Source organism: Branchiostoma floridae, chromosome 12 (assembly GCF_000003815.2).
Source record: "Branchiostoma floridae strain S238N-H82 chromosome 12, Bfl_VNyyK, whole genome shotgun sequence".
NCBI classification, from domain to species: Eukaryota; Metazoa; Chordata; class Leptocardii; order Amphioxiformes; family Branchiostomatidae; genus Branchiostoma; species Branchiostoma floridae.
In genome coordinates, this window is record NC_049990.1 from 1,227,116 (window position 1) to 1,236,642 (window position 9,527).

General features: G+C 40.1%; 2 protein-coding genes across 2 annotated transcripts in view; one reads left to right on the forward strand and one right to left on the reverse strand.

The window, feature by feature from the left end:
• The window catches only part of LOC118427911 (dynein assembly factor 1, axonemal-like), a 17,801-nt gene extending 14,326 nt beyond the window's left edge, over positions 1 to 3,475 (reverse strand). Inside the window, exon 1 of the mRNA XM_035837876.1 lies at positions 3,355 to 3,475. The gene's annotated coding sequence lies outside the window, so the exon portion shown is untranslated. The remainder of the gene's footprint in view (positions 1 to 3,354) is intronic.
• A 347-nt stretch (positions 3,476 to 3,822) lies between these two features.
• The window catches only part of LOC118427912 (fibropellin-1-like), a 35,173-nt gene continuing 29,468 nt past the window's right edge, over positions 3,823 to 9,527 (forward strand). Inside the window, exon 1 of the mRNA XM_035837877.1 lies at positions 3,823 to 4,312. Coding sequence (XP_035693770.1) covers positions 4,100 to 4,312 — 213 coding nt within the window. The 5' untranslated portion in view covers positions 3,823 to 4,099. The remainder of the gene's footprint in view (positions 4,313 to 9,527) is intronic.

The following is a 9,527-nucleotide window of genomic DNA, read 5'->3' on the forward strand; positions in this document are numbered from 1 at the left end:
TTATTAATGTTTCACTGTTTCTCAAAAGTTTGTTTTGTCACTTTAACACTAACTCTCTAATACTAACACTAATCTAGGAACTAACACGTTTCGAAAGTTAACATGAACTCAGCCAAAGACAGTCCACACAGACTATAGTTATTAACAAGATAATAGACTGGATATTATCACTTGATAAAAAAGACAAAGTCAAGCATTGGCCAGACCATACGAGTAGAAGACGGATCAACCTGACATCGCTATGGAATAAGCTTCCTCGGACTTGCTTCCCCATGGGTACAATCTGAAACTGTTTAAGACGTTCGGACTACCGGTGGCTGACTTGGTAACGGTGTACTGTGGATTTATCAGTCCTATTCTGGAATATTGTGCACCAGTGTACCACAACAGTCTTACAAGCAAACAGACCGCAACCTTGGAACTTGTACAGAGACGCGCCTGCCGAACAATCCTCGGGCGTCACTACACTGACTACTCATCAGCCCTGCAACAGTGTGGACTTGAAACACTGGAGGAAAGAAGAACCAACCTCTGCCGTAGGTTTGCATCCAGTATGCAGAAGTCAGAAAGAACTGCACACCTGTTACCGCAAACCCGTGGTCAGACGCATGGCCGTAACCTGCGGAATTCACAAACACTGACCGTACCTACCTTCCACACTACAAGATTCCGCAACAGTCCTGTACCATCATGTCCGATAATTGGTAGTATTTTTTTCTGAATCACCGTAGTTTAAAAATACTGTGCGTCGAAATGGGTCCATGAAAGCCATGAAGATATTTTCACGCAAGTGGATGACATAACGATAACAGTGTGGACTTGAAACACTAACGGCCATGAAATGCGCTTCAAGTTTCTGCCGACGTTTTGCATCTTCCGCAATTCAGAAAGAACTGCACACCTGTTACCGCAAACCCGTGGTCAGACGCATGGCCGTAACCTGCGGAATTCACAAACACTGACCGTACCTACCTTCCACACTACAAGATTCCGCAACAGTCCTGTACCATCATGTCCGATAATTGGTAGTATTTTTTTCTGAATCACCGTAGTTTAAAAATACTGTGCGTCGAAATGGGTCCATGAAAGCCATGAAGATATTTTCACGCAAGTGGATGACATAACGATTTTATAAAAGATGTGTCATCGGTAACGGCCATGAAATGCGCTTCAAGTTTCTGCCGACGTTTTGCATCTTCCGCAATACGTCCTGCAATCTTCCGCAGAATTAGAACACGTAACGTTAAAAAAAAAAATTCTGGACGTCCCGCAATCATCTGCAAAAATTGTATGAAAGACGCCAGAAGGTTTCCGCATACGCAAGAGATATGTTGCACATGTACATAGTACAATAGTAGTTGAAGGTAGGAGGTCCATAACAGATCAGTCAGAAAACATTTTTATTTCCCAAACAAAGGTGCTTTAATCAAGAAAGTGTGGTATTCATTCTTTGGTCCATCTATCTATGATAAGCAACTGGGTTGACGGCTCAGCAATAGAAAATGCTCATTAACTGGACCTCATTAACATAATTTATCAAAAGGTTTGTATTCATTGAATTTCTCTGATAATAAACATGATTTGTGAACAGGTTTGGCGCACGATGAAATATACGCAATTGTTCTTGTCAAAATCACTTAAATCAGTTTCTTTTTGTACAGTTTTGTGAAAAGTTTATGATATGGCTATTTTAAGAACCACATTCAAAGTATGCAAGCGTAGACAACTTAGTACATGAGTGGTGTGTACATCCTTGAGTTTTCAGAACCTCATTAACATAATTTATTAAATGTTTTTATTTATTGAATTCCTCTAATAATAAACATGTTTTGTGAATGGGTTTGACGCACCATGAAATATACGCAATTGTTCTTGGCAAAATCACTTAAATCAGTTTCTTTATGAACAGTTTTGTGAAAAATACATAATATGGCCATTTTATAAACCACATTCTAAAGTATGCGAGCATACACAACTCTCTGCATGAATTCTGTGTTCCACATCACTTGGGGTAGCGCATAGTGTAAGCAGTCATTCACGCTGATGAAGTTAATCTGAAGCGTGATGTTTGCTCTATCTTAGCTTGGTCGCCTGGATCGCCACCCTGTTAGGGGAAGCCTTCGGGCCTACCCTATATACCTTTCGGGGGAGCTGTCCAGCTTGTCTTCAGACTGACTCTAGAATTTGTTTTGTTTGTCTATCCCAACAAAAAGGGAGTCAAAACAAACTCCTTGGTCAAACCAATGTGTTTTGCCCTTCAGGAAAACATTAAAAAATAATGTCGCATCAAGGGGTCGAACCCACATTTTCTGGGTTCAAAGTGATTGCCTGAAGTTACTTTTTTTCTTTAATTATTCATATTCATAACGCCACAGCTGAGAAAACAAAACAAATCGCGACGATCACGGATGTCAATCATTCAGTAGCCATGGTAACCAATAAAGAAGCTATTCGTCACTCAGTGGCGTTGCCATGGCCACATCCAAGCGGGGAAATCCCATCTGCCACGTTTGTTAACTTGTTGTCTAGGTGACCTGCATCGGAACTCTGTAGGAAAAAAAAACCGACATGAGACCATTAACTGTCGTCGGAAGGCCATCAGATTAATGTCGGAAGTTAAAAGTCCATCGGATAAGTGCCGTTATATCATTGGAAAATCGACATTGGAATACGGTTTTCCTACGAAAATCCAAAGGGCAAGACGGATCACCGTAAATTCCGACGAAAAACCATCATATTCCCACATGCACGCGCCGATGTTTTTCCGACATTTTTCTTGGGTAAACCCCACCTCCCCGTGCACTGTGACAATGGTTAAAACATTGACTGTAACCATTTGATACAAGTCTAATACTAATAAAGCCACAACTGGACTAAATTGTCAGGGTTATTGTCATTTCATTTAAATTTTAGAGGAGGTGAAAACAGGGAACCACAAAACTGTAACCTTTTATCATTCTCTAAACTATGTGTAATTTAAAGCTCAAATTTAGTCTAAAGAAAAGAAAAACAAAGAAAATGGACGGAAAACTGAAATTTTCAAACACCCAGATTGATAACATCTGTCGTCGTGGAAGTTTGTTGGTCTTAAGATTTAGTAGCGGACGGAGACTTTGTGACGAATGACTAATTTTTAGCGAAAACGGTGTTATGTTGTTCTGAACCTTTCGATCGCCCCCCTCCCCACTTAGCTCGATCTCGAGTGACTGCCAGAATCTAGTCGCAAATACGCTTTTTTACACATTCTATTGACATCGACCTTCCCGGAAGTATTCCGAGTAGATTAGATGGTAGAATAGACCGTGAATTACTTCTCACAAATCTTAAAACCTGGTTTATTCAACTAACTCTCACCTGACGCAGTTTCAGTTTCCCACCACGGCGAAACAAAGATGGCGCCCTAGCAACATTGACAAACACATCATAGCAACGGCGAACTCTCGCAAAGTCTCGTCAAATCTCGGGGTGGTTTGTAAAGCAAATTTCACAAAAATCAATAATTTTCTCATGTCACGAGTGCTGATAAAATAATAAATCAATATATTGTTTCCTTAAACTATAGGAGTTTGCTTAACTTTCCGCCAAGACAGTGTCTACTTGTTAACTTATCAACTTAGTAGCTGTTGAGTTTGTTGTTTCTTTAGTCTAGTTTATTTCTAGGAAATGTAAAGAAAGTGTAAGAAAATCGATATTTTACCTTTTACAATACTGTGATACTCATGCTAACTACAAATGTTGGTGAAAAGAATATAATTTGCTTGTTCTATGCCTTTGTCAAGTAAAGTTGCCGTAGGAAATACGTTTCTAATATGGGGAGGGAGTCCGCCCAATAGAACAGCCCCTAACTCAGTAATCCCAAGATGGCGTCAGGTGTGATATTGTTCACGGTTTGTGGGCAGAATTTATGTTGATGTGCCGTGCTTAAGGCTCTAACGGCAGCTGTTACTCCACTAACAGCCCCAGCGCCCTACAGGAGGCGAACTTGACGAGACTCTGCTGTTCGTACGGGCGGGGAGAAGGCGGGAAAACTTGCAGACGACAGGTTCCCTCAGTGCACCTGTCCGTTAGTTCTGGTCCCGTTATACGTGTTTGCACCAGGATGAGACTGGTACTTTTCCTGGCGGTTCTTACAGCGGTGCTGGCGCAGACTCTCGCCGAGGAGGGCGCCACGGAGCTTCCGACGGGTTTCCCAGCCGAGCCGACGGCGGGCCCGTGCGACGGCGTGTCTTGCCTGCACGGGGGCACCTGTACGGAGCAGGCGGGCGGGGCGGCATGCGTGTGCGCCCCGGGGTACCAGGGGACACAGTGCGAGGTAAGGCACGGGGGAGGTTGGCTTGTTTTCTTACGTTTTTCTAGAGCTTTTTCCTCTTCATGATGCATTTCATTAGACATGGTCAGTATAAAGGTTTACACAACAAAGCAAAGTTGAACTTGAAATAATTATCACTTTATAGTTTTATGGTTTTATTGTTACATTTATTTAACGGTTAGTTACATGGATGAAATTGATAGTGCCATTATGAAAATGCCTTGATGTAAAACACACTCTTAAGATATCTGATAGCAGATGTCTTAATGAATTACATGTAGCTGATATGCTGATAAGTTTACAAGGTATGATTGAAACTGAAAGTGCTGAAACATGAAAAAATTCTCTTAGTCTTACTCAATTCATGTCTAGTCATACATAACGTTATCTTACTGCATTAACGTTACGTTCTACTTATTGACAGTTTCTTTTATATCATCAGATTGATACACTGTTTTTTTTTCTAAAACAATACCTGCTAAACATTAAAACATATGCATCACTACCACCACACATTGTTATTATGTTAACAGGACACTCCCAGCCCTGACAAAGTGTTACAGATGGCACAATGCTGCATACAGATAACAAAGAGCACGTTTTCTTGCCTCGGGCACTTAAAACTGACGCACACATTTACCAGCATGTGGTGCTAAGTGCTCTAAGCTAGCCGCTCTGTTCGTACATCTCTGTCAGGTCCAAACATTCCCACCGGATGCCATAGAACCAGTGATTCAATCACGTTGACAGGTTTATTCTCTGTAGGGTCATTATTGCCCATTATAAGATTTGCGGAGCTGCTCCGATTATCTGTGCTCAATTTGATTTGGTGCATGTAAACAAGCTACCAGCTGGTAGAGAGTTCTCGGGTGGTTTGGTTTTGCAGCATATGTATTCAAGGGCTTAGATACTTGTGAGCTAACATTCAATGTTATAAGTACCATTTCTCAGATGTAATTATATCCATTTTTTTCCACTTTGAATATGTTAGTTGACTATTCAGCAGTATATTCAATTTTGGCGCTGCTAAGTACTGATTTTGCTGTTGTTGTTGCAATTGATTATACTAGTCAATTTGATGCATAATTTATGCACAGTTGTATAATTTGCGATGTGAATATTTGATCCATCCCATTAGACTAATGTAAATTGTTTGGGGCACATCTGTCTAATTATATGTACGTTTGTGATTCTCCATATGCACAATGTAACATTGCCATATATATATTCATACTCTGCTCTGTGCTGCTGTTTTTTTGTCTGTCGGACTGAAACGGTTGTAAAGCAGTATGACCTTAAGGGGTGAAGTCTGCCATCTCTGAATGCCTCTTACACTATGGAAAATAGTTGTAAAGAACTACGTATGACTATCATATTTGGTATCTGTAATATTATAGTGTTAATGTTGTAAAGACAGAGCCGAAACAAAATTATCTTGGAACATTTTGATAGTCCTATATATCTGCTACCTTCCTCAAGGCAACCATCACAGTTTACCAATCATAGTAATGTGATTTAAAAGAGATATATCTCACCATACATATTACCCTTTCACTTCACTTTCACTTTATTATATATTAGACCTTATCTTCTTTCTTCCTCCATGAAATTAAACCACTGCAAAGTAGATGATTTCACAGTTGTTGAGGGCCCCACTTGATCACTGAGACGAAGTTGATTTGAATTTGATATTGTTGAAACGAGAGAACGACCGACGATGAATGTGACACTTATATTATAAACTGATGACCTTATCACCGACCTACCTCGAGATATAATTTCAGATAAGCCAGTGTCCCCCTCCCCCTGAATCATTCTGTATTCTGTATTCATGAACCAATATTAAACCCTTCAGCAGTCGTGCACCAGAGCTGTGCAGGCACGCAGCACTGCAGAGCTGTATCTGTATTAATTACAGTTGACTTGTGGTTGATAGAATTGCCCTATGGCTTTATTGAGCGTTTCAGTCAACCAAAACACAGTTACCATAACGGAGTTTATAGGAAAATGATTTCACTTAATAAACTCTTTCTCACTATCCGGTCTGTTGTCAGTTGTTTCCCATCAGGCGAAGGTTGGACTTGCTTGCATGTACATATTGAGGCTTCGTGGCAGCTTATATATCAGTATGAAGTTATCAGACATGCCTCAACTACACTTACGTGCATGGTAAAAGGACCTCGAAGTGTGATGTCATTTTAGTACCTGTGACCGTGAGATTTCCAGATGGGGTGTAGCATATAGCGCACGCAAAGTTACATCTGGGATTAACAATTGATCCACATGTACATGTACTCCTGTGGAAACCGCATTGTGGGATTTTGTACAGCGCAACGTAGGATTTCATCCGCAATTTGCAATTTATATGATTGATGCATACCAGCTTTAACTTCCAGTTTCCATATTTGAGGAGTCACAGATGACTTGCCTTGATAAAGTAATTACGTCTCATAAAATTACTTTTTGCGCAGAGCATGTAAGGATTTGACGTGGGGATTGCTCGGTGATCCATTATGCTTATGCCTGCCAGTTCTGATTGGAATTGCAGTGCTTTTCCCTGATAAGATAATTCTATTAAGGCTGATGCTTTTCATGGTAGTTAAATGTACATGATTGTATAGGCCACGTCAGTGGGGTTTATTGTTTTTCAGGTTGTTAGAAGGGAATTTCAATAACAGCAAAAATATTACACAATTTGAGAGTAGACCCAAAACGCTGCAGTACTTGCAAAGTACCACTCTGGTTAATATTCTAAACCATGAATTTTGAACTTTCAGTTTCAATGCATGAAAAATAAATTGATAAAAAAATCTACATAGTTCCAGGCTTGGAGGAAATCTGTGTGTGTGAGAGTGTTAGTTTTGACCTGAGTCATAAAACAAATAAAAAATTTTATAAAGGAGGTTCATGTATGTATAGCTCCAATGTTTAAGGAGAATCATGTATATGATATGTTATGATATAATATATAATTTAACATTTAAAAAAAACTTCCTGGTCATAACAGTTAGACTTGTAATCTTCTCGGTGCAAGCTACCCTGGTATCCAAAGAACAGCGCTCGCGGCTACAGTTCTTTCCCGGGCCGCTAGCAACATAGCCCCGTCAATCGAATTAGCCGGCCCGGCGAGATACGCCCCGCGCAGTGAAGGCGTAATAGCCTCAGCCGGCTAAGTTGTACTCTGATATCCAGGGTAGGTGCAAGCCTGTCCAGTGTCCACTTTCCTTGACTGCATCAGTTTCCTGCATCACAATGCTGCACCTTATACGGCACGTCACATGTCCTGTTTGGCATTCCCATCTGCCTGCTTGAAACCAAGACAAATGTCGCTGCATTGATCTGAAATAAAAGCCAGCGGAGTGGGGTTTACGGCATCCCTTGGAGATTGGTCATGTTCCCAGAAAAGCTCCCGCGTAAATCTGTCTGTAGTCCTGCCATGCTTTACACCTTATCTCTCCGTCAGAGTTAGTCAGGTGGTGTAGCTATTCTGTAGAACACACCAGGTTTGCATGTATAAGGCAGCAGTTGCTTGTTGAGTAGGCCACATTAAGGTATTTCCTTGGTTATTGGAGAATGATGTTGAAGTGAAAATGTAAGGCAAGGACAAGATGAAAACAGAGGTAAAGGTACACATGATAATGCATAACCTTTTTTAAAGCTGTAAGGGCAGTTTGTTGTTATGAACTTATCTACTGTGTGAGTAGGGCAATTTTGGCATCGAGAGGCAGAGCCCTTGGCATCCCTTCAGGGCTCTAGCCAGCGTCCGTTTTTCCGTCAATTGACGGAAATTTGATGCGCCTGACGGAAAAATTTTAAAACTAATCCGTCAACCTTGAAGGACAAAATCCTTGGTGGAAGCCACGGGCGGCTTGGGGACGCCGTCCACGGCGGTGAAAGCCACACACTGTTTGTTTTGCTATTACTATGATTGGTGCCAATGTGTGTCGGCGCTCTTTTGAATACGATAATCTCATTAAAACCGGTTTTTCACGGTCTCAATGGCAACATTTACTACTTTGTAGTGTCATAGGGAAAATTAATTTTCGCGGTTTTCACGACGATTGGAATTGGCTGACGGAAAAAAAATTCGAGCTGGCTAAAGCCCTGCATCCCTCTTCTCTAACCTGTTTTAACATCCTGATGTAGTGAAAGTAAGGAAAGTCGTGTAAGGCCACATCAATTTAATTTCTCGGTTCACGGATTCGCTCGCTCCTATTTTTTGGAAAAAAAAAATAAAAATAAAAATTACCACTCAGCAAATTTTCACCATCAATGAAACCATTCATCAACTTTCTGGTGTAGCAAATTGGCCTTTATATCATAAGCTCCTTAAAGTGTGGGTACAGGTGCTGTTACTGTACAATAATAGTGTTTTTGTACTTTTTTCAAGCTGAAAACTTTTTTCTTTATGTTTTGGATTAGCCGTTACCTTTACCTCAACCATTTTACAATTTTTATTTTTATTTCGCCCTTTCGCTCTATATTTTTTATGAAAAAATCCGTGAACCAAAAAATTAAATTGGTGTGGCCTAAAGTGCCATTCCCAAGAGCATCTAAGATTGCTAGGCCTAGGAAAAAAAATGTTGTGTTTCCTGTTTCCCTACCTACCCTAAAAAAACCTGCCGACCCTAGACTTTTTTTTTGGGTGGGCAGTGGAGTCACATAGCTTCCAGTTAGAATTTTTATTTGGCCTGCTTCCTATTGAAGTAAAACACTGCTTGTCCTATCTAATGAAGGATAAATGTATCTAACATGCACAAAATTAAAGTTTGACATTGAAAGACACTAAGTGTCATCATACCTTTCAGTTTACTTTGTTCAACTGTATTGTAAATATGTATCACTAGAATTTTGGCCAGCCTAAAAAAAAATACAAGAAAAAAAAAAGATAATCCACAGCACGAAAACAACTATTTAAGCAAAGTTTCAGAGATACGTATAAAAACCTTAAAGGCTGAGAAATATTTCAGAAGATTTTAAGATCTATTAAAGGCATCGGAAACATACATCTGGCCTTTACGTAAGATTTCAGCGTTTGTAAATGTAACTTAATCTGTCGTGTTTCTTTACGTGAATTTTACGTCTATTTTAGCATGCCGAAAAGACAACTTAAATGTCTTAAAAAGTTATAAAAGATAATCCGTATTACTGTTTTACCACTGTGGCTATATTTTCTGTCAAAACTCACAAATACCGTTTCTCTAGATCTGTTACAAAA